Here is a 26,881-nt window from a genome sequence, read left to right as displayed (position 1 = left end):
AATGTTATTAGAGTGCAGTGTAAAAAGTTAATAATCGAAAATTTTGCTAAAAAATATTCGAAAATCGCTGAACTTGAACTTGGGACGAGGATCGGTAACTGTAGGTACGCCAAATGTTTTCAACGGAATTCTCGGAAACTCTGAAGGCCCTAGCAAGTGTTTCTCTAAGCCAAGGGTAATTTATTATCCCGACCGTCGCTTTTTATTGCGGGCATAATGCACCACTAACTAACATAATCACCAGGAACAGGATTACAAGGAGATGAATGTTGGACTCGCCGAACGTAACAGCAGTGCTACCAAGGTTTGTTATCTATGTGAGGATATTGTGTCAGCGCTTAATTAGCAGCAGACACATACCTGGACGGATGACGAACCTCGTGCTGGCACTGTTGGTGGACGCGGTGCACTCTTTCGCTGCAGCAGCTGGTCCAGTTTCTTCACCACCTAGGATTCTTGCTGCAGAGTCTCCATCTTCTATCTTCGTGTCACCTGTTCATTTTAATTAACTTAATTTCACTTTATTTTTAAATATTTACATTTTTTGTAATACCTGCATCAATTGTGAAGCGCCCCTGAGGTGATCTCACAAAAGCGGCGCTATAAAAATTGTCCAATAAATAAATAATAACCGTTACTTTGTAATAACGGGCAAATATTTTATTTATTTACTGTTCGAGCACTTCTTAAACGGGCAAAATAAAAAATTACAAAAAATATAATTGCAAAATACGTAATTTGTTTAATAACACTTGGTTTCAACAATTATTTACTTCTGGGATATGGAAAATCATGCACAACATAGATTTTTGTGTCCCTGATTTGGGTTATTTTAACAATATACGTGTATTTCCTAACCTTCAAACTTAATCTACGACAAATGTCAGAAAAAACACCTTTCCCTCATTAAGTTTAGTAGAGTAAATGACCGAAGAAAGGCATGTAAGGAGAATATATGATGCAAATGTGAATGGTAGTAGAAGTAGGGGACGCCCGAAGAAGACATGGCACTACCAAGTGCCATGTCTTCCGGATTGAAGAATAATAACGATTCCCTTGTAATAGAAGAGTATGTACGAGACGATGTATGAATGTGAATGAGTGAAGGAGTGTGTGCCAAGAGCAGTTGTTTGGCGGTCCGTCTTCTCTGCCTACCCCTGCGGGGAAACTGCGTGATGGTTAGTTAGTTATAGAGTTTTATTTTACATAAAATGCTTTAAGCATGCAACGGAATTTTGAAATATTACCAAAATATTTAACACAACATTTTTATTACGTCAAAGTATAAAAAAAATTGTGTACCGATAATATTTGTATTAAATTACAAGCTATAAACCACCACGCGTTGCTGCGGCTCAGTATTTCTTTGCAGATAGAAAAACAATAGCTCGTCTTGCTTTTACGTTCAACGTTCAACACGGCGTTGTAATTTATTTAAAAAAAAACATGTTTATCCAACAGATTATGCAGTTTGAAAAAAGCATGTTTTTACCTCTCACAGTTATGTGACATCTACATAAATAGGTATAAAAAACAGATGAGTCTTCGAATGAAAATTTTCAAAGCAATCGGTGAAGATTTTTCGGGGATCTAAGATTTTGAACAACGGAAATTTATTTATTTTTGTTAAGTTTATTTTTTGAAGAACTCCATTTTAATTTTAATTTTTTATATATTCAATAATATTGTTATTGGGTTTATAAAAACAGTTTATTTTTAAGCAAGTTCTGCTGTGTAATTATTATTACGTCTGACAGCTGTTTCGCCCTCTGAAGGCATTATCAAACAGTTTGATAATGCTTTTAGAGGGCGAAAAAGCTGTCACGCGTAATAATAATTACACAGCAGAATTTGTTTAAAAATAAACTGTTTTCATAAACCCAATAACAATATTATTGAATATATAAGAAAAAAAACAAAAATAAACGGAAATTTACATTTTTATTTGTAGATTGAAATTTACAAAATGCTCTGAAGATGCAACAAAAATAGTGACGAAAATTTGTTATTAGTTTTATCAAATAAAAAAATATTCAAAAAGTTAACGATATATATATATATATATACATTTTTAAATGATTAACGGTAGCTATAAAAAAATCATTTTGATCGTGTGTCTCAACTTTCGTTTTACGACACAATGGAAAAAAAGTGAAAGATTTCTCCAGATTAGCGAATAAAACTCGAAAGTTCGATTATTTTTACGGTCGATTATTTAGTATTGCAATCTCTACTGTCAGCTGTCAAATGCAAATGTCAAAATACAAGAAGTTTACTCGAATAATTATTTTGAACCGGTATTTATTTATTCAATTATCTTCCAAGAAGTGATTTTTGGTGATTACCTCATTACCTGGGAAGTTATTTTTGTGGGACAACTTATCATCTCAGTCAAATATATAGGTTAGTGATACTAACATATATTTTTAAATAGAAATAATTTTTTGTAACAAATATACAGGGTTTTCCAATAAAATGTGTTATTTTGATATTCAATCGTAAAAGATCAATGGTTTCTTTGCTTGTGTGGCACGTAGCGCCGTCTTGTTGAAAGTAAACGTTGTCCAGATCAATATCATCCAATTCCGGCCATAAAAAATCATTAATCATCTCTCGATAGCGCAATCCATTCACCGTAACTGTTGATCCAGCCTCATTTTCGAAAAAGTAAGGTCCAATGACTCCGCCGGATCATAAACCGCACCAAACAGTCACACGTTGAGAATAGAGAGGCTTTTCAACAATAACTTTTGGGTTTTCCGAGCCCCAGATGCGACAATTTTGCTTGTTGACGAAGCCACCGAGGTGGAAATGGGCCTCATCACTCAAGATGATTTGCATTTGATTCACTCAAGTGAATTTTAATAATTTCAATGCGTTGTTGAAAATAGGTTAAACAGAAAAAAGAAAAAAGTAACATCTACCGAAATAGCGGGCTATTCAAAATAACACCTCTTATTGGAAAACCCTGTATATAATGATATCCACTGAGTTCTCCCGTGATTTTATTTACATATATGGATTATTATCCAAAGTTATTATAAATATATTACAAAGTGTTTTTTTGTTCAGTTGAGTGGTTTCAGTTCAATTCTGTATTTGGTGGCAGTTTATTATCTATTTCTAATCTCCCTATGTTTTGTATCCAGCTTTTTATTTGAGATTTAAATGTTAAAACGTTTTTGTGAGTTTTGAATGAGAGAGGGATTTTGTTGTAGAGTTTGATAAAAATAATATTTGGATGATTTATATAGCGCCTTTTTTGTGCAAAAACACCTCAAGGGCGCTGTACAAATATATAATACATTTCTACAATGATCTATGTTATTACTAACTATAAATGGAGATAATATACAGTACAATACTTACCTGGTAGGTCACTTGAGATCAACACTTAATTAACATTATCTAATTGTTCATTAGCAAAATTTAGATACAGGATTTAGGACATAATTGTAAAATTCGATATAATTGGACTTGCTCTCAGGAATGGCATATTTAATTTAAGGGTATGACGGCTTAAAAGGGTAAGTTTTTAGTTTAGACCTGAATTCTGTTGGACTTGTTATGAATCTTAAGTTCCTGAGGAAGTTTATTCCAAGCCTTTATTCGGCCCAGATGCTTCGAAAGTGCGATCACCAACTTCAAATTCAAAATCCAAAATCACCGGATAATTCTGTATCTAAAATTTATATACAGAATTGAAGATGTAATTGGAAAATTGGATATAATTGGACTTTCTCTCAGGAATGGTATATTTAATTTAAGGGTATGTTTTTAGTTTAGACCTGAATTCTGTTGGACTTGTTATGGATCTTAGTTCCGGAGGGAGTTTATACCAGATACTCCGAAAGCGCGATCACCAAACTTAGTATTTGGCTTGCGCTTAGGTTCCATCAGTCTGCCTACAGCTGATGATGTTGCTGATCTAAGAGTTGACTGCCTCAGACCAGTGTTTTCCGGGACGCATAGTTCAGAGATGTAGGGTGGGGCCATTTCATTGATGGATTTAAACACCATCCAGCACAGTTTGTACTGGATTCTTTCAGGGCACTTGAGCCAGTGAAGGTTACAAAGGTGTTCTGTTTAAGTGACTTGATGTTTAGTTTGTTGAAGATTTCTGCAGTGCTACTTCTTACAGGGATTTTAGGATGTTGTTATTTGGCCTGCCCCATCCGATAATATTAGAATAGATGTGGCTAATGCAATGATGGTGGACACTGTAATGCTGTCCGAAGCATTGGCTAAAGAAGTAAGCGCAACAAGGCATAATAACCCAAACATTAAGAATACTTGTAGCAGGTGGATGAGTTTGTGTATTTAGAAGTATGTTCTAGAGAGATGGGAAGGCTGACAGAGATATTGAAACAAGGGGAAATGCAGGTAACTCCATTCATGGAGGACTGAACGCAGTTGGCGCTAACTAAACACTGTCCAAAGAAGCCAAGCTAGCAGTCCACAATGGAGTGCTGGTACCTACCCTGATGTAGGAAGTATGTTCTAGAGAGATGGGAAGGCTGACAGAGATATTGAAACAAGGGGAAATGCAGGTAACTCCATTCATGGAGGACTGAACGCAGTTGGCGCTAACTAAACACTGTCCAAAGAAGCCAAGCTAGCAGTCCACAATGGAGTGCTGGTACCTACCCTGATGTAGGAAGTATGTTCTAGAGAGATGGGAAGGCTGACAGAGATATTGAAACAAGGGGAAATGCAGGGAACTCCATTCATGGAGGACTGAACGCAGTTGGCGCTAACTAAACACTGTCCAAAGAAGCCAAGCTAGCAGTCCACAATGGTGTGCTGGTACCTACCCTGATGTAGGAAGTATGTTCTAGAGAGATGGGAAGGCTGACAGAGATATTGAAACAAGGGGAAATGCAGGTAACTCCATTCATGGAGGACTGAACGCAGTTGGCGCTAACTAAACACTGTCCAAAGAAGCCAAGCTAGCAGTCCACAATGGAGTGCTGGTACCTACCCTGATGTACGGAAGTGAGGCATGGAACTGGCAGAGAAAGGATGAAAGTAGACTGAATGCTGTAGAAATGAGATCCCTGAGGCGTATGTGCGGTAAAACCATGTATTACGCTTACGATTAAATATGATCGAAGGGGATATGGTCGGATTAGCTCAGTGGTAAAGCAATCTTTTTCTGTTTCACATCTTTCGTTTGAGAATTGTTAATATCTTCAAAATACATTTCTGTGTCTTTGATAATGGTCTACCACAAAATTTTTACGACTCTTCAGAACAAATATATTTCTATTTCAGAGTTTAGATTCGAGATGTCTTCCAATTTGCACGCGCTGCTGCAGCCAATCTCCTGGCTGGAGGGCAGCTGGCTGACCAGCTCCGGTCAGGGTCAGTTCCCCACCATCAAACCGTTCACCTACGGAGAGAAACTACAATTCAAATGCGTTGGTAAGCGTAGTGCTTGTTTAGTATTGAAACAGTTTTGGATAATATTTACCATTTTTCCCATCATATACTATCATACCTACTATCCATTTACTTCCTTAACTCTTGAATTTTTAACTTTTGAATTTCTCAAAAATAAAATTGTATTTCATAAAAAAAGATCGATAATCAAGTGCGCCTCTTCGCGCCTTTTAGTCCTTTAGTTTACATTTTTGTCAACGGATGGCGTTAGTACTAGTATGTCATTCACAACTTTTCATAACTAAAAATGATAAGTGCTCATGGTGTCCCGCTTGTGTCTATCAACGCAGTGGCCTAAGTACACACACGCCGAGTGAATGGCGTGACCACATTCAAAAGATACGGTACGTCTTTGTGTGAAATTTTATGTTTTTGTTTTTATAAACATTTAAGAGTGTTGACACTCGAGGATTTGTTTTCATATTGTGGAGAATAATCTGTTCTGTCTATATAGTCCAATAAATCATTCCAGAATGCTATAATTTGACATTTAATTGCGTGCATAAGTATTTGAAAATATGTACCGCATACGGGTATAGATAAAACGGAGCAAATTAATGCGTTCAAAAGGTTAAAAACAACCTTACCCACACTTGGAAAGAATAAGATGATTTTGTTGCACTGTAAATTGTCGCAAGTTAACATTCGTATTCATGTCGTATGGCAAGAAGGTGTAATCGTCGTCTCCTCGTCGTATATTCACACGCTTTATGCTCTGTTTGCAAATATCAAAATCGCATCAAAGATTATCTCGTTTTGGAGGAAATTTCACCTTGTGAACAGTGAGAGTTCGTCTAGAGCCCTACTACCGATTTTCATGGGAATTCAAGGTAGGCTGTTTCCATAATTCCACAATTCCCGTGATTTTCAAACCCAATTGAATGAGCTGTATAAAAAGGGATCTAAATGATAATCTAGTCTCCTTCAACGGAAGCAATCTTCCGAACAGGCCTTCCATTGATATGCTTGGTGTAACTATAAGTGACCAGCTCAGGTACGGGGGCTCCATCGAAGCCAGAGTAAAGCTGGCCTCTCAGAAGCTGGGCGTACTGTACAGGGCCCGCAGATACTTTAATAGTACACAACTGCTGACCCTGTACAAATCGCAAGTGCGCCCTACTGTCGAATTTGGCAGCCATCTCTGGTCCGGAGCCCCTAAATACCTGAAAAAAACCCTTGACTCTGTGCAAAAACGGGCGGTCCGTTTGATAGATTCCCCAATCTTAACAAGCGGACTGCAATCTTTAGAGCACAGGCGTCAGGTAGGTATGCTGTCCTTGTTCTATCGGTATTACAATGGAAGATGCTCTGGGGAACTGGCGTCATTGATCCCTTCGGCACCGGTGCGTAGTCGGGATACACGCCAAACGCGCGCCCAACATTTGTACACGGTTGACATTTGTCACATGAGAACGGGTCGCTTCTACGATTCATTCTTAAGTTCAACAGCTCGGCTGTGGAACGAACTGCCGGCCTCTGTGTTTCCTCCCTCCTACAACATGGGACTCTTCAAGACCCATGTTCACTCCTTCCTCTCCACAAAAAGACCCTCCACACAGCATCCCCAAAGATGATATAGGCCCTGAGGGAAATTATTTTCTTCAGGGCCTCCTGTGTGGAGTTAATATAAAAAATAAAAAAATGTAATGGACAAACAAAATAAAATTCTCAAATTGGATCAAACAAAAATTCAGATTTTCAGGTTTCCTTCTCAGTTTTTGGAGAAACGATGCTGCTTCATGTTTCATAGAATTACTTAAAAATTCGGACTTTTTGATGTAAGAGCAATTTGAATACAGTCTTCGGTGTTTAATCGATTTCTGTTCTTCGTTTTTATGTTAATTAGAGTGGAAAAGCCTTGTTCACAAAGATAGGTTGTTGCAAATGGCAACAACTTTTTTACCGCCTCCTCATGTGCAATTTTGAAAGCCTTGGTAGCTTTTGACATCCAAAAAGACGACAGATTGGCTTTGCTCTCAAATTGAATAAGTGCTTCAGTATTAGATGGAAGTTCAAGTATTGTTTCTGTCAAACCCGGAGGTTCTTCTGGTATGTTAGCAATTTCACATTTAAAAGGATCTACAACCCAATTGAAAGTATGTATATCAAGATCTGGAAAGCAGTCAGAGAACCGCTCTCTGAGTTTGGTAAAATGTTTTATAACTGTATCTTGATGTCATTTTTACTCCGGTTCCCCAACCGCTGGTGTAATAGAACACGGTACAATGCTTCTTCAATACTTCTTACCTGTTTCATAAGCGTAATGAGTAAGATTATGAAAGGGACAACCAGATGGTTTTGGCATGTTATGCGAATGGACAAAGAAAAGAATGTAAGGAGAATATACGATGCAAATATGATTGGTAGTAGAAGTCTAGGACGTCCGAAGAAGACATGGCACGGTCAAGTGAATCAAACAACGGAGACGGGCCATGTCAAGAGTCAGAATAACAGAAGAGTATGTATGAATGTGAATGAAGCAAGTAGTGTGTGCCTAGACAGAGGTTTTTGGCAGTCCGTTCTCTCTGTTAGGTGCAACAATTAGTTAGTTATAATAATCATCCAAAAACAGCTTATCTTGGAATCAAACAATATTTTTGCTACTTGTTTTTGGGGTGTTATGCCGTATTGCGCTAACTCCTTCTTTAGCCAATGTTTCGGACAACGTTACAGTGTCCATCATCAGGGACAAAACGTTGTCCAAAACGTTGGCTAAAGAAGAAGTTAGCGCAACACGGCATAACACCCCAAAAACAAATTACAAAAATATTTTTGGTCGAGAAAATCTTAAATCTAATAATATTTGTTTTTGAAGAAATATCAAATTCTCAAAATATAACCCTAAAAGCTGACTGTAACGTCAGCGTAATATGACAGCGTAATTTACGAAAACATTGTTTTGCTAAAAACAAAATAGAATCAGTAGGCCTATTGTGAAAATTTAGTATCGGCACAAGAAGAGTTCACGTAAGAATTTAGAATAAAACCATACCGTATTGTGTTCTAGGTCAGCCGATGTTTGAATTCTCTTCAGACTCCTGGAATCTGCAGGGTGGCAAGCCAATGCACAAAGAGCGTGGCTTCCTGCGCGTCCAGCCACCTTCATCTTCCCCATCTCCCTCTCTGTCTCTCTCCATGATGGTGGCGCACAACTTCGGAGTCACAAGCATCGAGGAAGGTGAATCGAAATCAGACAATCAGACTAAATGTACTACCTAACCTAACCAAATCTATCCTAACCTCACCTATTCCAACCCTCACAAAACCTAACTGTAATACCCTTGATATTAGTGTTTGGGGATCTGATAAGGAGACAATGATAGATGATGTTGTGTTGTGTTACAGCGCTTATTGTGAGTCAGTGAGTTGCACAGTTGGGAGATGAGATGCAGACCGGGGAAGTGGTCGCAGGGTCGCTAGGTGCGTGAGGTCAGCGCTGGCCAGGAACGATGGCCGCGAACCCAAGGAGTCCATAATAAATCGTGGTACGTGATGGTCCCTTAGCGATGTGGTGAAGAAAGAGCGGGACGCGACGCGCAGGGCAACGGCGGTCAATTGATGGTAAAACTCGTAAAACTGCGAATTAATGACTGACTAAGTACTTCTGAGCGCGCCTCATTATATAGCTACCTGGGTGCACTAGAACTGTAGGTTAGGGTGTCCCAGGACATAAGGAAGATTTTTTTTTTTCATGAATTTAAATACGCATACCCTCTTATTTTATTCCATTTGATCCCAACAACCCGTGCCGACTTGATGCCAAACATATGGTATAAAAATTTGTATAGAGTTAATATGGATCGATTTTAAACTTTCATTTTTGTTGGATAAATAAAATTTAAAAATGCACAAATCTTCAATTATGTACTATTTTATATTTAAAAATGGTTTATTGATTAAATTTTCTCTTCAAAGTTTTCTTTTTTACAGTCAGGATAAATCTTCCGGTGTTCCTGACCGCATCGTAACAGTAACATCGTAATTATTTTTGTTCCTCTTCGGACGTGATTAAGCCATGAAAATCTTGCATTAACTTAACAGCTCTTTCAGCTGTATCATTCACTACCCTCAGCGAAGACACTTTCTTTCTGGCTTCTCTTCTGTTATTCTAACTTTTGGCATGGTCCGACTCAAGTATTTGATCTTGCAATGTCTTCCACGGTCGTCCCTGATGTCTTCTGCCATTCACCTTTGCGTCATATATTCTCCTTACACTTAGAATTCTACAATCAGCTCCTATTTTGATAATGTCATTTAAATTCAAAACAAATCAGAGTTTATTGAATCAGAGTTACGGCGGGTATGTATACCGCCGCCCCGGGAACCATTTGTGGGATAACCAACACCCCTGTCATAGGTCACCCTTTTGTCTGAAGTTTTATATATCAAGATTTGGTAGCATATTACACTATATGATTAACCTTAGAGCAAACTTCGATAGTTAAGATGAATTTGAAGCAGGCAAAGGAACCGTTGAAATTAATGTTGCAAAGACCCAATTATGTCTAAAAGGGATTAAAATGAAAATCTAGTCTCCTTCAACTGAAGCAATCTTCCCAACAAGCCTATTGATTCTATTGATAGGCTTGCTGTAACTCTTAGCACGGAGGCTTTATCAAACCCAGAGTCAAGTTAGCACAACAGAAGCTGGGCGTACTGTACAGGGCCCGCAGATACTGTAGATAGTACACAACTGCTGACCCTGTACAAATCACAAGTGCGCCCCACTGTTGAATTTGGCAGCCACCTCTAATCAGGAATTACAAAATACCTGAAATAAACACTTGACTGTGCAGAAACGGGCAGTACGTTTGATGGATTCCTCTATCTTAACAACTTTGACCGGGTATTTTTTGCGCTGGCGCTTTACTGAGTTCGGGCGAAAATAAAGGCCCGTGCGAATTTCTTTAATTTATTTTAACTCAGCATTCCCAAGCTATAAAAGTACTAAACGAAAATCGAATATTATCAGAAATGCAACTCAATTAACCTTGGAATATGTTTATTACCGTCCGCCTATCGGTATTTGCGCATTCCTGCTTTCTTTAAATACGCCCGACATCTCTCACTCGCTCGCACATAGGAGTTGAGTAGGTGCGGAACGGACAAAGAGATTCGAATCAGGTTTCACGGTCATAAAAACCCTCATTCCAGGAATTGAATTATTTCACTAACAAATAACATACTATCCTTTTGTTGAATTACCGATGTAAACGAAAGGCTCAAAAATAAATTTAAAAAAATACTTTCATTACGATTCTATAATCATGTACATATAGTTGGGACTTTACAAAGAGATTAGTATATAATATTCATATAAAAACATTGAATAATTCCGTCTTTTCTGCCATTGAAATGAGGCCGGCGTAAAAGGTAGAACTACCCTTCTCACCGTTCATCATCAATCGACCGAACGGGTAAAACTACCTTTCCCGGCCGAAGTGTGTTAACAAACGGATTGCAATCTTTATAGCACAGGCGTCAAGTGGGAATGCTGTCTTTGTCTTACCGGTATTTCAATGAAAGGCGCTCCGAGAAATTAGCGTCATTGATCCGTTTGGCTCCGGTGCACAGCTGGAAAATTCGCCAAACATTTGTAAACGGTTAACATTCGTCACAGGAGAACAGGTCGTTTCTGCGACTAGTTCTTGATTTTTCGGAACGATTTGCAGGCCTCTGTGTTTCTTCTCTTCTACAACGTGGTTCTTTTCAAGACCCATGCACATTCTCTTCGTTACTTCATAAACACCCGTCACACAGCACCCCCAAAGATGAGAGACACACTTTCACTTGTAAGGAGTTTATATAATTTATTTAAAAATATTATTTCAGGTTTTTACTCCGATGGCGTCATATCCCTGAAGTCGAAACAGTTCTCCCGGATGACGGGAGCCAAGGATCCGGCCGTGCTGCAGCTCGTGAGGACCTTCCGACTCCTGGGGGACGGATCCCTGGAGCTGGTCATCCACATGGAGACAGCAAATACTCCACTCACCGAGCATCTGAGAGCCGTTTACACCAAGGAAGCATGAATACCACCTCTTGTAATTTCTGTAATCCTTGTAAATTAGAATAGATTTTTCAAGAAGTGTAGTTAGTTTGTAGATCATGTATACAGTTTCTTACAATTTTTTTAATGTGAACAATCGCACAAGAGTTCCAACTGCAGGAAACTCGCTTTGTCAGATCTGGCTGAAATGCCTTTAGCTGTGTTTGGTGACCCGATCTGAATAACCAGGTACTTTCCCATTTTAATTTGAGCCTCACAACATACCAATTGGGGATATCAAGGTCCCACTGGCCCCAGAAAGTTGGGACTCTTGTGCGGTATTCGACTCGACCCTAAATGTGATGTAGATTCAGCAATTTCCCCGCTTGTACTACGAGATTCCAGACACCATGTATGTGAAGGATGAACACATTTGGAGTAACAAATGTAGACGTCATTTTGCTGTCTGATGACATTTTTTTCATTTAAAAAGAAAACTTATATCTCATGTCACTCCTGATTACGCTACCACTTTACCCTTTACGCGCTCTGTCTCGTCTGTACGTTACTGCAGGAACGAGACGGAGTGCAAGTGCTTATCATGTGATCCGCTAAGTTGTATCCAGTGGTGCCGTGCGTTACATCAGACAACAAATTGACATCTAACCTTTAACAATGTTTTTCCATTACCAATAATTTTGTACATAGTATTAATTATTATTTTCAATAAAGTTATTAAAAAATCTTTTTGTTTGATAGCTTTTGATTTGTCAAGGAAATCACCATTAGTGTCAAAATTGTGACTATCTACCCACGGGTTCCACGATAACTCAACAGTGACAATTCGACACACCTTTAAAAAATGATATAAAGTGTAACAATTATTTATAAGCAATAATTATTAGCCTGAAACACTCATCCACATTGAAAAATCTCCTGATAAAAGATACATGACGCAAACGGGACTTGAACCCGTGTCCTTTGATTTCCGGTCGGCAGCTCTGACCACTGAGCTATGGCGGCTTATCTCTTATCCGCCAAATAATTCAATATATACTAGTGTTTCATTCAACAATTACTGCTTGTTACATCTTTTCACCTGAAAACAACCAACTTTATTTTTTATATGAGAAAGGCATTGTAAGTGCTAACTCTCTCACTAGATGGCGTCGAGACAAATTGTCTACATTTTTTGGTGAAGATACTAGAACTTGTTAAATATTAATTATTATTTTTTTGGTAAACTAATGTAAGACAAGATTTTTTTATGCATAGCACAAAGGGTAACAATTATTTATAAGCAATAATTATTAGCCTGAAACACTCATCAGTCATCTCATCATAATGAGTGTTTCAGGCTAATAATTATTGCTTATAAATAATTGTTACCCTTTGTGCTATGCATAAAAAAATCTTATCTTAAACATTAGTTTACCAAAAAAATAATAATTGATATAAAATCATTAGAAACGATGAAAAAAATTTAATTTAAACCTTACCTACTTAACCCAGTTAATAAAGTTTTTGTTTCATCACTTTCCATGACTTTATACAACTTTTTAAAAATGTGATGAATTATCATTTTGATGATTTATCCGGTCACCGTACCCATGTAACGAATGATCGTTCGAACATTCAATTAACGTCAGCTGCCATTCTCACCAATTCTAAAACAGGTGGCAGTTTGTGCTCAGAAATGAGAATCTTATGGGCAGACATTTTAAAAAGGTGCAATAATGGAGTAGGGCTGCCACCTCTCCGGGTTTTCATGGTGCATGTCCGGGCTACGGGTTTAACATCGATATCTCCGGGTCAGACCGGGCGGAGGCGACGAAGCGACAGAAGACTGTCTGACTGAGTTTTTTTTTATATTTACTCTACACAGGAGGCCCTGAAGAAAATAATATCCCTCAGGGCCTATGTCATCTTTGGGGATGCTGTGTGGAGAGGAAGGAGTGAACATGGGTCTTGAAGAGTCCCATGTTGTAGGAGGGAGGAAACACAGAGGCCGGCAGTTTGTTCCACAGCCGAGCTGTTGAACTTAAGAACGAATCGTAGAAGCGACCCGTTCTCATGTGACAAATGTCAACCGTGTACAAATGTTGGGCACGCGTTTGGCGTGTATCCCGACTACGCACCGGTGCCGAAGGGATCAATGACGCTAGTTCCTCAGAGCATCTTCCATTGTAATACCGATAGAACAAGGACAGCATACCTACCTGACGCCTGTGCTCTAAAGATTGCAGTCCGTTTGTTAAGATTGGGGAATCTATCAAACGGACCGTCCGTTTTTGCACAGAGTCAAGGGTGGATGCACGATGAATTTTATGGTGCCAAAGTAATGAGAGTTTTTAAGGCCTTCTGATCAGGATCAATTAAAAAAAGAAGCCAATGAGGTTTACAGGAGAACTCTTGAATACATACAGAAAAATTATGATTTTGAGGATTCTGTGTTCAAAATCTTCAGTGAGTTACGAAGATACTGTCGAATCACTCGGTTTGAAAAATGTCGACGAAGATAAACTTTACGACGAGACCCGAAAATTAAATCAAGTATTTCCTCAGTTCGTACAATCTAGTGATTCAACATTGCCTGTTGATTTACGATGGGTTCGGTTATTCAAAGTGACCTCAACGTTCACTGAACTGCCAAAAATAATTGGAAAATTTTTTTCAATCCCTATAAGCCCTTTCGCCGTGTCAGGACCTAAAGCCCGGAATGGACTGCCACATAATTTGAGAATGATCGCAGACTCGACAGACAGAATTTAGGTCTAAACTTAAAACGCACCTTTTCAGACAGTCGAATCCATAATTTCAAAATACCTCCACTTTCACAGTCGACGGCAATTTAAATTAACGAAATGTAAAAAATTTTAAAAATAAAATAAAATAAATAGAAATAATAATTAAAAATAAATAAATAAAAATGATAACTAACAATTTGTAGGCTTTTAAGACAGTTAAAATACAGTTAAACTAAAATAAAAACTATAGCAGACTTAAGATCATGCGATGACCAGTGTTTTTTGATATAGTGTCCTCTGCGTGCTCTTGTATAAGCATAAACTTTTTAATATAAGTGTGTTTGTCGGAAGTGACTTGCCAGGTAAGTATGTTATGGTATCTTTCCTAAATAATAAATGTAGATCCTAGGAAATAAATTGTACAGCGCCCTTGAGGTGATTTTTCACAAAAACGGCGCTCTACAAATTATTATTATTAAGCAATGCTTTTGTTGAATGCGTCTTTTCTTTAGTGAGAAATTTGTGGACAGACAAGCGAAACTGCTTGTCAGTGGACACATTGAAGGCAGAGTTAATTACAATATGAATTGCCAAGAATTTTTGAAGAAACCTGAGCAAGAAAAGATGCAACAATCCCTTCAGAATGAAAAATATAGTTATAAGTGTCAAGATAGTCCAAGTTAGCTTAGCACTAACTAGGTTATTTATATATTTTTTTAAACATTACTAATGATAATTTACCATGACATTTTGCCTTAATTAAATAATTCATACTAAAAGTTTTATTTTAATAAAAAAAACTATATTTCTAAAATCTCCGGGTCTACTGTTTTCGAAAGGTGGCAGCCCTATAAAGGAGACAACCGAAACCAAACAATTACCAGAAGTTTGAGAATATGGTTAATAATAAAATATTGAAAAGCTAAGATTTTTTAAAGCCCGTTTAAATTCAGCCAAATTCTGGAGATTAATGAGCTGAGGAAAGTCTATTCCAGATGAGCGGATCAGTTACATGAAAAGGGCAGTCATATTAAACGGCTCGATTTAACCTAGAGTTTGATTAGACGATTACTAACATCTAGATCTGCTGACCTTAGAGTAAGCCGTCTATCGCAAAGTTTTGCCAGACACAATAGCCGCAGGAGGAGTTTTCTTTGCAAGATACTTACCGTTATTATGTTCAACTGAAGTATTCTTGTCCTGCATCACACATTGAAAGGTATTATATAAACAAATAACAATAAAGAAAACAAACTGATTAAATTATAAATTTCTTTTATTCAGTTCTTAGACAAAATGCTAATGAACGATCGTGGAAGTATCATCAGATTTAATACTCCTCTGCACCTTCGCCTTCTCCCTCTCCGGAGTCCATGCCGACCTCTTCGTAGTCCTTCTCCAGAGCGGCAAGATCCTCACGAGCCTCGGAGAACTCACCTTCCTCCATACCTTCTCCGACGTACCAGTGGACGAAGGCACGCTTGGCGTACATGAGGTCGAACTTGTGGTCGAGACGAGCCCATGCCTCAGCGATGGCGGTGGTGTTGGAGAGCATGCACACGGCGCGCTGTACTTTAGCCAAATCGCCTCCAGGCACGACGGTAGGGGGCTGGTAGTTGATTCCAACCTTGAAACCGGTAGGACACCAGTCCACGAACTGGATTGTACGCTTGGTCTTGATGGTAGCAATGGCAGCGTTGACGTCCTTGGGTACGACGTCTCCTCTGTACAGCATGCAACACGCCATGTACTTGCCGTGACGCGGGTCGCACTTCACCATCTGGTTTGCGGGCTCGAAGCACGCGTTGGTGATCTCGGCGACGGACAGCTGCTCATGGTAGGCCTTCTCGGCGGAGATGACTGGAGCGTAAGTGACCAGGGGGAAGTGGATACGAGGGTATGGCACCAAATTGGTCTGGAACTCTGTTAGATCGACGTTGAGGGCACCATCGAAACGGAGCGACGCGGTGATGGAAGACACGATCTGTCCAATCAGCCTGTTGAGATTGGTGTATGTTGGACGCTCGATGTCAAGATTACGCCTGCAGATATCGTAGATGGCTTCGTTATCGACCATGAACGCGCAGTCGGAATGCTCCAGGGTGGTGTGGGTGGTCAGGATGGAGTTGTAAGGCTCAACCACGGCTGTGGAGACTTGGGGTGCGGGGTAGATGGCGAACTCCAGCTTGGACTTCTTTCCGTAATCTACGGAAAGACGCTCCATGAGCAGGGAGGTGAATCCAGATCCGGTACCTCCTCCGAAGGAATGGAAGATGAGGAATCCTTGAAGCCCTGTGCACTGGTCAGCGAGCTTGCGGATCCTGTCGAGCACGAGGTCGACGATTTCCTTTCCGATGGTGTAGTGACCACGGGCGTAGTTGTTGGCTGCGTCCTCCTTACCAGTGATAAGCTGCTCTGGGTGAAAGAGCTGCCGGTATGTTCCTGTGCGGACTTCATCCACTACGGTGGGTTCGAGATCTACGAACACCGCGCGAGGCACGTGCTTGCCAGCGCCGGTTTCGCTGAAGAAGGTGTTGAAGGAGTCGTCCCCGCCACCGATGGACTTGTCTGATGGCATCTGACCATCGGGCTGGATTCCGTGTTCCAGGCAGTACAGCTCCCAGCAGGCATTTCCGATCTGGACTCCGGCCTGTCCAACGTGGATAGAGATGCACTCACGCTGGAAGAAAACAAACAGTAAAATTAGTACAGCTTCTTTATCAGATAGCATAAAGAGACTCGAGACGCCCTGGGATGACCAAGCTAATACAATAACCTGGTTCACGTCGAAAGCCAAAATAACGGGATTATTATAAAAATAAAACTTCAGTAGCTTCCCGGTAATATCGGTTATTTGCATTAAATTCCGCTATAATAATAATGTATTCAATAAACTGAAGGTTAAATTATTTACCGTTGAGAATTTTCTAGAACACGCCCGAAAAACCGTTGGTTATGAATCATAAAATGGCGCCCGGCCACATGAGCAAAAGAAAAAACCGATTTACCGGAATTTTTATATATCAATAAGAACTATTATTAAAAATGTTAATAGGTAAATAGGAACTGACGAAATGATTTTAAAGTAATTTTAACTCATGGCTTCTCGATAAAAGTTTTCAAATTTGAAAAACGAACTTTTTCTCAGTTGAACAAAATATCAAACTAAAAACTTTTTTTTTATTAATTCGGTTAAGTTTGGTAAATTATTGGGATAATAAAGTTAGCATTTAACTTATTTCTTCATTTTGTTAATTTCAGGTCATGGGTGCGGCCGGCAAAATGACCTCCATTCTAGGGCGGAAGGAAAACATGACTAATTGCAATAAATACAAGATGAAAGATTACGGAATTACGTTATTAATGTTGTTTATAAAACTGTATATTGATTAAATAAATAAGAATATGAAATAAAGCCGGTTTAATTTAAGTTTGAAGCCATGTTGAAATGATTTTCACGCCGGCCATCTGTCGCATATTTCACGTTAATATGCACAAAATTTTACTTTTAATGTCACAAAAGGGATGAGTTTTCATTGGGAATCATTCAATGATTGTTCAAATTGTATTTAAAATGATTTTTATAAAGATTGGGATGAGGCGAGGCCATCTTGAAACTATCATACCGGTTAGCCATCTGTCGCATTTTTAATGTTAATTTGCACAAAATAATGCAACCAAAGAGCCGAAAAGTTATTGACATGATTGCTGATGATTATAATTCTTCAAATTGGAATAATTCTTGGTAAATAAAAGTTTTTAGCTAGTTCATTGATGGCGTCATGGTGAGTCACTCGCTACGCCCAAATTGCAGAAAACTAGCGAATTACGGAGAAAGGGGAATGAAAATTATCGAGAAATGATTGAAAATGGATTAAATTAAGTATTGGGATTATCGCTTACCATTTTGATTGAGTTTCTTGAAAGAAATTCGTGTAAAAAGAAGTGGAGAACTGGTGTTCCGTTTAGTGCACCAACAAGGAGGTTTACCAAACTTACAATGGCTGACAAACGGCGCGTCTGGCGCTTTTATACAATGTGTGACGTCAGGCAACGGAGCGTTCTGATTGACCGAGCCGCCCGACGCATTGGAAATTCGACCAATCAGGAGGCGCCGTGTTGCCGCATAGGCAAATGTAGTAAATGTAATACACATGAAAAACGTTTCATCTGACATAGAAATCTTATGCAATAATAAACTCTAAAACTTATATTTGCTAGAGCCTATTATCGCGTAACATTGTTGTGTTAGATAAAACTTTGTTCTTCCAAGGGGTCGATATGGAGACAGCCGTTGTACCGCATCGTGGGAAGAGCGGATATCTCTCAAAATGGATTTAATACATTCATGCTCATTTAAATTAATTATCCAGCGACACGATATTATAATCATTAAAATGGGGATGGTTTCTTTCTGTAGTTTATTATCGCACTCTCAAAAACAGTATCACCCTTGTAAAATGCATTCATTTGGTTGGGTAGGTAGGCAAGTACCTACTTTAAATGACAGATGTCTAGTAAACTTGTACCAATCCCAATAAGGAGATAAAATCACATCCCACAACCGGTGACTTCATTTCTGCATCGCGTACTTGTTTATCAGAAGAACGAATTACCTCATTTCTAAATTAGACAATAATTTAAGTTTATTCGTTATCTCTTATTTAGGTATGAATTATAAAATGCATTGAGCTATTTTATTTACTAGATCTCTAGAAGTAGGGATATCTTTCAGTGCAGAAAATCTGAGACAAGCTTTTGTTCGTTTTTTTTTTTATGTGACACATCACAAGATGCCACTCTCTTAACAGTGTAAGGGCAGGGGGACTATTTTGCCACCCGGTTGGGCAGTGTTGTGAGACGGGTAAGGCTGTAGGGATTTATTAATGCGGCCCAGATTGTATGAAGGAGGAAAAACAGATGCATATACCTCATTCCTTTTACGAGCCGAGTCAAAGAAGCGGCCCGAGCGGCCCGCTGTTCGGGTGTTCCGCTCGTGTACGTCGAGTTTCACGTACGTGCACCGGTCATACATGGTTTTACCACACATACGCCACAGGGATCTCATTTCTACAGCATTCAGTCTACTTACATCCTTCCTCTGCCAGTTCCATGCCTCACTTCCGTACATCAGGGTAGGTACCAGCACTCCATTGTGGACTGCTAGCGTCGCTTCTTTGGACAATGTTTTGTTAAAGCTTAATGCTAAATCACTATTTTGATTAATCTTTATAACGAATTGGTGTACATTATGGATAGCAAAAAATATGCTTTAGATAAATTGAACGTTTTCTTATCGTTTCGCTTGAGTAGAATACAAATAAAATAATACATTAATCAATAGAAAATATAAATGTAAACTACAAAAAAAAAAACATTTTTTCAATAGAAATGTATGAACGCGTAAAGGAAACAACTTTTAAAAAATACAGTATTATAGGTAGCTAAGATTATCTGTGACAGTTTCACTTGATTAACTTTTTTGCTTTCTTATAAAATTATTTAGAAAATAAATAAAAACCAGTTTTGTGCTTGAAATCGAACGTTTCTAGACTCCGTTTGTCAAGCTATTTTAATGCCTATTAGCTTCAATATAAGGTTTACCAAGAATATACACATTTTTGGCTTGTAGCTTCCTCTTAATGACATATATATTTACATATGTAGAAACTTACAACTAACATCAACATTGACAATCTAATTTTTCTAGCTCCAGAAGAAGAAGGAAGTTCTATAATATTAGGGTGTTTTTATAATTAATTTTAGAACACGGTTGCAAAATGCGCTCAATTGGTTAAATGCATATATATCTTAAATGAATGAATGAAATTAATCGTCGATCTTTAGCGCATTTAAATGATTCATCTGCCAACAATTAAAGCGATTGACGTGTTATGTTCCCGCTGATATTGTCCATTGTCCATTGGTAGACAAGTCAATAGCATTTTGACATTATCATAAGTAGTTGAACGGAATCGCTAGAGAATATATGTGTGTATCAACACTAACGGTATATTTGGATAGAATGAAGGATTTATGGAAATTAGTGTCTGGTAGAGTAAGAGATTTTAAACTTTAACCCTAGATTACTACTCTACGTCGCAGAGGCGCCCGCGTTTTTTATATATTGCTCTCTCTTTTTATCCTTCGCGCATATCACATTGACGTTCAAGGACATCTCAGTCATCGGCAGCATGTGTCGCAGGACGATTGTTGCATTACGGTAAGTTTGCTAGTTTTTATGATATTACTACCCTTGGCGCTCCAAAGACGTATGAGTAGCTTGTATGTAAGTTTCACGCTTTTAGTCAAATTATTATCTAAAATATATTTTAGTTAATTACTGTTATAAATTAGGGTCCTTTTAAATTGAACTCCGTTATTTAGAGCAACTGATTCACTTTATTTAACAATAAATATACACTATCGCATGATATGACTAGGCACTTTTTACAGTAAATACTCTGGATACAGGTGATATGTGGTTCTTTAGGAAAGGTGAAACCTTTGGTTGTTTTTGTGCAAGAGAGCGTTATTAAGGAAACCCAACCTTTTATCTTTGATTATATAAATGTCCTTTTATATGAAAAGACAGTTGACAAACTTCAAATTCAAAAGGCCGCAAAACAGGAATCGGCGTTGCCGTCGCGACTTAATAATAAACATATAGCAGAGGCGAGAACCTTTCATAAACAATATAATCTCACCTTCATAGGTGTCACTAGTGGTACATAATTACTCTGAAAATTATACAATTACTTCATAATTGCATATTTTTTGTAGTGTAGTAGTAGTAGTTTTTTTAAAGTGTATACGTTAAGTGGTTTTTTTTAAAGAGATGTCTGTTTAATTGCCTAAGTTTCATTTGAGATTAAAGATAATAAAAAGTATATAAATATAATATAAAAGTGTGTAATTTTTTTTTGTAATATACAAAATTATAGAAACACTCAAAACATATCAATCATACTTATGGTTTTTTAATAAAATCATTAGTCAGTATGATGCGCCTCGCGGGCGTATGAGTGGTTTCTTTGTACGTCGCAACATGAGTTAGTTGTGTAGGGTTAAAGCAGTTCTTATAGGCCCGATACTTTATTTTTTCTGGGGTTATAAATAGGCTTATCAAAAAAATCAAACGTTTTAATGGCCAAGATGTGCCGAGATGCCTCGCAGTATTAAAATTTTTCAATCCATGCATTATTTCGTAGTGCTATAATTTCTCAAATGTCTTCTGGTTTGGGTTTTATTGTATTTTGGAATAAATATCTACCTACCAAGTTTGTCCTGAACATTGGAAGCATTCTTTCTTCTTTGTAGGGGATACAGACGAACGTATCGCTTTGGAGAACTATATTTATCTTAGGCAGAGATGAGAAACCTTTGGACCCAGTGTGTCAATTTAGTCAATTTATCCAATTACGCACAGCTCCGTTTTTTGTGTAAAATCACCTCAAGGGCGCTGTACAAATATATAATACATTTCTACAATGATCTATGTTATTACTAACTATATATGGAGATAATATACAGTACCATACTTAACTGATAGGTCACTTGAGATTAACACTTAATTAACATTAACTAATTGTTTATTAGCGAAATTTAGATACAGGGTTTAGGACATAATTGGAAAATTGAATATAACTGGACTTTCTCTCAGGAATGGTATATTTAATTTAAGGGTATGACAGCTTAAAAAGGTAAGTTTTTAGTTCAGACCTGAATTCTGTTGGACTTGTTATGGATCTTAGTTCCGGAGGGAGTTTATTTCAATCCTTCGGCCCAGATACTCCGAAAACGCGATCACCAAACTTAGTATTTGGCTTGCGCTTAGGTTCCATCAGTCTGCCTATAGCTGATGATAATTTGAAAAAAAAAATATTTTAGATACTATCAAAAAGTTAAATAATTTGTGTGTATTTCCACTTGGCAACAAAATCTAAATAAATGTGATATCTGAACCAATCACATTTATTTAAATCTAAATAAATATCTGAATCATTTAGATCTGTGATATCTGAATAAGATAATGTGAAATCTGAACCAATCACATTTATTTAGATTTAAATAAATGTGATATCTGAACCAATCACATTTATTTAAATCTAAATAAATATCAGAAACAATCACATTTATGTAGATTTAAATAAATGTGATACCTGAACCAATCACATTTATTTAGATTTAAATAAATGTGATATCTGAAGCAATCATATTTATTTAGATCTAAATAAATGTGATATCTGAACTAATCTGAGAGAATTGGAAATGAGGGTAATTATTTTCCTGAGGGTCTCCTGTGTGGAGGAAAATCAAATATACGTATTTAAATAATTATTATTTTGAGCGACTGATTGAAAACTTCGAAAAAAGACTACAAAACATTTAAATAATTTACTGCATTTAAAAAATATAATTTATTTTGTCAAGAAAAGAAGCACGCGGGCCGTGCCAAAATGGCCCGCGGGCCGCGTGTTGTTCATCACTGATCGAAGGGTTTATTTTTATTTTTGTAGCACAGGGGCGTCCAGTACTAATGTATGCATGTGTTATGCGTGCTGTGCACCCGGGCGGCCGAAACATGGGGCCGTCGCTTCGATTCACATTTTGAAATTTTATTTATATATATTTATATGTGATTTCAACCGTGGCATTAATTTAATTATAACGCCATATTGGTTTTTACAAACATGTGACATGTACCCAATCATTTTGTGGAACAGTAATCATGAAATAAAAGTTAATTTTAAATTATACTGCTGTCCGGGGGTAAAGTGGGCAAACTTCGGGAGGTAATTCTACATGATGGCAGAAGTAAAGAAGAAAGTTTTTAAATTTTTTTTCAACATTATTTTCTCAATACAGACAATTTAAATTTTGAAAAAAAGTTATTTATCTTCTTTACTTGTACTATCATGTGGAATCAGCTCTTTAGGTTTGTACAGAACCTGTACAGAACCCACGTGGAAGAATAGTATTATGCTAACCATAATTAACCTTATTTTTTAATGATAAACTAATGTTTATAAGACGAGGTTTTAATGCATAGCACAAAGGATAATAAATTATTATAAGCAATAATTAAAAAAATATAATAAGCAGTAATTGTTGGTTGAAGTACTAGTACATATTGAATTGTTTGGCGTGTTGGAAATAAGCCGACGTGGCTCAGTGGTCCAGAGCGCCTGACCGGACATCAGAAGGCGCGGGTTCAATTCATGTCGGCGGCATTTATACATATTTACTCGGGAGATATTTTCAATTTGTATTGATATTACAGGAGACTAATTATTGCTTATAATAATTTATTATCTTAAATTAACCTAATACATAAGTTAAAAGTCGCTTACAATAATGCTTATCGCTAACTGTTCCGCCTACCGTGATACTGCAGCGCTTCGGAAAAGTTCCTGGTATTTAAAATGACTAATTTTTGATAGATCTAATACGCCGAAATAACAAATGGTAATATTTTTATAGTCTGAGAATGCCAAATTCTTTTAATCTCATTTCCTAAATCTGTGTATTTTCTTATTTTTTCATTAACACATTTTTTAATATTACAGGAATTTATTTTAAGATTTATTTTATTTATTTATTTATGTCTATTCGTGAATACACATTTTACAAATGATTACATTGGTTTAAATTGTAGTACAGAGAAAAAAGTACAGAAAAAAGGTATAAAAAATAAAGAACATAGGTTGATATAGGTAAAACTGTGTGTGGGTGATATTGTATGTTACTTGAACACCTCAGGGCCCGTTCCCACTTCCGTTTTCAAATCGGAGGCGGGTCCCGTTTTAAAAACGGATGGCCAATGGCCCTGTTCACACTACCGTTTTAAAAACGGACCATACTCTACGAAAAAAAATAATTGTCGATTCAACCAAAACATTTTATTTGTTCATTCTTCAGTAGACGATCGTGCGCAATGGACGACGATGAAGCTCTTGTTGTCATGTGGTACTTATTAAAAAGAAGGAAAAAAGTGAAAAGAAAATTTTGGGTTCACCCAATCATAGCAGAAAGATTTTCTGTAGGAACTTTCCAAGTGTTAATTGGTGAGTTGAGAAGTGATGAACTAAAGTTCTTTAATTATTTTAGAATGTCTATCACTTCCTTTAACCATCTACTGGAACGAGTTTCAGAGAGCTTAACATATCAAAATACAAAATTGAGAGAGTGCATCTGTCCTGAAGAAAGGCTATCGATATTTTTAAGGTAAGAAAACAATAACAACTCAAATATTTTTAAATATGTGTTTATTACACGTACGTTCCGTGCAACGTGCAGCTCATTTAAGCTTTAAAATAAAGAAATATAAAACTAAGTAAACTTTAAAAAATAAAAAATAAATTTTGAAACAAGTTGATAATTTTTATACAAAAAAGTTGTGTACACCAAGTGTTTTGTTTTTATTTAATTAAAAATAAATTATTCTATTATGTTGACTACTGGTTCTTCCAGTGGCGGTCCGTGAATTTTCAGCGAGTTAGATTGCTAAGATAAAAAATACGACATTATTGATGTTGTTTTAACTGAAGGTATAGTTTTGTTTTCAACCAAAATGTGTGTAGGTATAAAAAATCTTATTACGAAAATTTTTATTTTTAATCTGATCATTTTCAGCTACAACAACTCAATAATGTCGTATTTTTCAATCTTATCACTCTAGCTCACTGTAAACTCACGGACCGCCACTGGGGTCTTCTAACCCTGCAATTAGTTAAAAGTCTTTAGTTAAATTCATCAAAATTTAAATCCGTACTATCTTGACTGGTGTTATTAGATAGTTGAGACAATACAGAATGAGTAGGTGATGCAGCCGGTTGATTTGTGGTTTGTTTCCGTGCATAATATGCAGATCCCGCAGGCGGCTCGTTCGGTTGACAATTCAATTGATATTGACACTCAGAAGGTGTAGAAGACGGTTGTTCGATGGTTGGGTTTTGTATATATCCGTGATTTCTTGGTTGCGTGTTCCATACATAATGTGGTGAGTAGAATTTATCTTCACGTTTCTGCTTAATTTTTTGAATTAACGATAACACGCCTGCTTGAAGCTCTAAAGTTTCATCAACATCGAATGATGTTACGGCCGGTAGAACCCCTTTAAAATAAGAAAGCATTGGATGTTCTTCTTTCACACCTAGCCTGTTGTCCAAAAACTGAGACATTTTTTCATCTACGTTCATTTTCTTCTTTTTAGAAGAACCTCGTAGAGAGTCTTGCTTTCTCGGTGCAGACCCATCAGAACTTCCTTCAAGATTATATGGGTTGTAACCCGAATCATTAGTGCTGTGACGTTTTGAAACAGATTCATGGGTAGTTTTAGGATTAATAGTTTTTTGCAAAAAGTTCATAGTTCATAAGGCCTTTTGAATTTTGCCGCTGCTCCAGATTTAACATTTTTTTCGTCTCTGTGTGCTCTCATCCATCCATCTCGTAAATTATTCCACTTAGCGGAAAGTAATTTACCTGCAATAAATAAAAGTAGTTTTAACTTGTGTTGCACCTAATATACGGCTGTGTACATTTCTTGTTATTTTTATTTTACAGATATTTAGCATCGGGATGTTCCTACAAAGAACTACATTTTAACTACAGAGTTGGTGTGTCAACCATTAGCAAAATTATTAATGAAATGAGTAGCATTATCTGGGACACGATAGGCAAAGAGTTCATAATGTTGCCTGATACTGAAAGTAAATGGGAGGACATCGCAAAAGGTTTTGAAATAAAAACAAATTTTCCTCATTGTCTCGGAGCGGTTGATGGGAAGCACATAAGAGTTGTGAAACCAAAAAATAGTGGCTCTATGTATTATAACTACAAACATTATTTTTCCTTCATTTTACTTGCCGTAGTTGATTCGGAATACCGATTTACCTACGTGAGCATTGGTTCATATGGAAAAGAGTGTGATTCCTCGATATTCAAGGAGACTACTTTCTGGCAGAAATTGGATGACGGTAGTTTGAATATACCAAAGCCTAGACCTCTTCATGATAATATTGAAAAAGATTTGCCCTTCGTACTTATTGGCGATGAAGCTTTCCCGTTGTCAAAAAATTTATTGCGACCTTTCGGAGGCACTCATTTGGATGACAAGAAGAAAATTTTTAATTATCGTTTAAGTCGAGCCAGGAGGTATGTTGAATGTGCTTTTGGTATGTTAGCCAATAAGTGGAGAATACTACATCGACCATTGGATGTCGACCCAGAAACAGCTATCAAAATAATAAAAGCTTGTACAGCATTACACAATTTTGTAAGAGAAAGGGACGGTCTTAATTTTGAAGATATCCAGTCTGCAACCCCAGTGGAGCATCCGATGCGTACACAAACACACATTACTCGTGGTGGTCCTACTGCAAATAATATACGATCAGAATTCGCCGACTATTTCGTTTCTCCAATAGGATCTGTATCTTGGCAAGCAGCAGCTACACACACAAAATAAAAACAAAAAATAACAATTTTTAATAAAAGTAGGTACTTACCAAAATCTTTTCTTTGTTTTTCTTCTAATTTATCAAAATCCGGCATGAATATACAGCAAACTTCTCGCCAAGCCGATAATTTTAATGAATTATTTTTATAGCCTTCTGTCGTTTTATCCCACAGCACAACTCTTTCTTCAACCAGTGGGATTAAATTTTCGGGATTTATTTCCTTACCCATTATTATAGTTTTA

At 37.3% G+C, this 26,881-nt stretch overlaps 2 protein-coding genes across 2 annotated transcripts; one reads left to right on the top strand and one right to left on the bottom strand.

Annotated features, from left to right (window-relative positions):
- The first annotated feature begins 2,252 nt into the window (after nt 1-2,252).
- LOC149413994 (peroxynitrite isomerase THAP4-like) lies at nt 2,253-12,134 on the top strand. Its single transcript, XM_089643752.1, has 4 exons — nt 2,253-2,403; nt 5,275-5,424; nt 8,450-8,620; nt 11,275-12,134. The coding sequence occupies exons 2-4, from the start codon at nt 5,289-5,291 to the stop codon at nt 11,472-11,474; spliced, it is 507 nt and encodes a 168-aa protein (XP_089499878.1). The 5' UTR covers nt 2,253-2,403; nt 5,275-5,288; the 3' UTR covers nt 11,475-12,134.
- Nucleotides 12,135-15,436: 3,302 nt separating this feature from the next.
- Nucleotides 15,437-18,219, bottom strand: LOC149413993 (tubulin alpha-1 chain). Its single transcript, XM_089643747.1, has 2 exons — nt 18,082-18,219; nt 15,437-16,858 (listed from the first exon to the last, which is right to left on the bottom strand). The coding sequence occupies exons 1-2, from the start codon at nt 18,082-18,084 to the stop codon at nt 15,509-15,511; spliced, it is 1,353 nt and encodes a 450-aa protein (XP_089499873.1). The 5' UTR covers nt 18,085-18,219; the 3' UTR covers nt 15,437-15,508.
- Between the last annotated feature and the right edge of the window lie 8,662 nt (nt 18,220-26,881).

This window comes from Hesperophylax consimilis, chromosome 20 (genome assembly GCF_061612785.1).
Source record: "Hesperophylax consimilis isolate HC1 chromosome 20, BYU_Hcon_1.0, whole genome shotgun sequence".
Taxonomy (NCBI): Eukaryota; Metazoa; Arthropoda; class Insecta; order Trichoptera; family Limnephilidae; genus Hesperophylax; species Hesperophylax consimilis.
The sequence above is the reverse complement of the archived record's forward strand: the minus strand, read 5'-3'. Positions and strand labels throughout refer to the sequence as shown.

What these genes read in the sequence shown, in the direction of transcription:
- LOC149413994 (XM_089643752.1), top strand. Translation starts at nt 5,289, where the DNA reads ATGTCTTCCAATTTGCACGCGCTGCTGCAGCCAATCTCCTGGCTGGAG. An exon ending in ACTACAATTCAAATGCGTTG is followed by an intron (nt 5,425 to 8,449) that starts GTAAGCGTAGTG and finishes ATTGTGTTCTAG; the next exon opens with GTCAGCCGATGTTTGAATTC. An exon ending in AGTCACAAGCATCGAGGAAG is followed by an intron (nt 8,621 to 11,274) that starts GTGAATCGAAAT and finishes ATATTATTTCAG; the next exon opens with GTTTTTACTCCGATGGCGTC.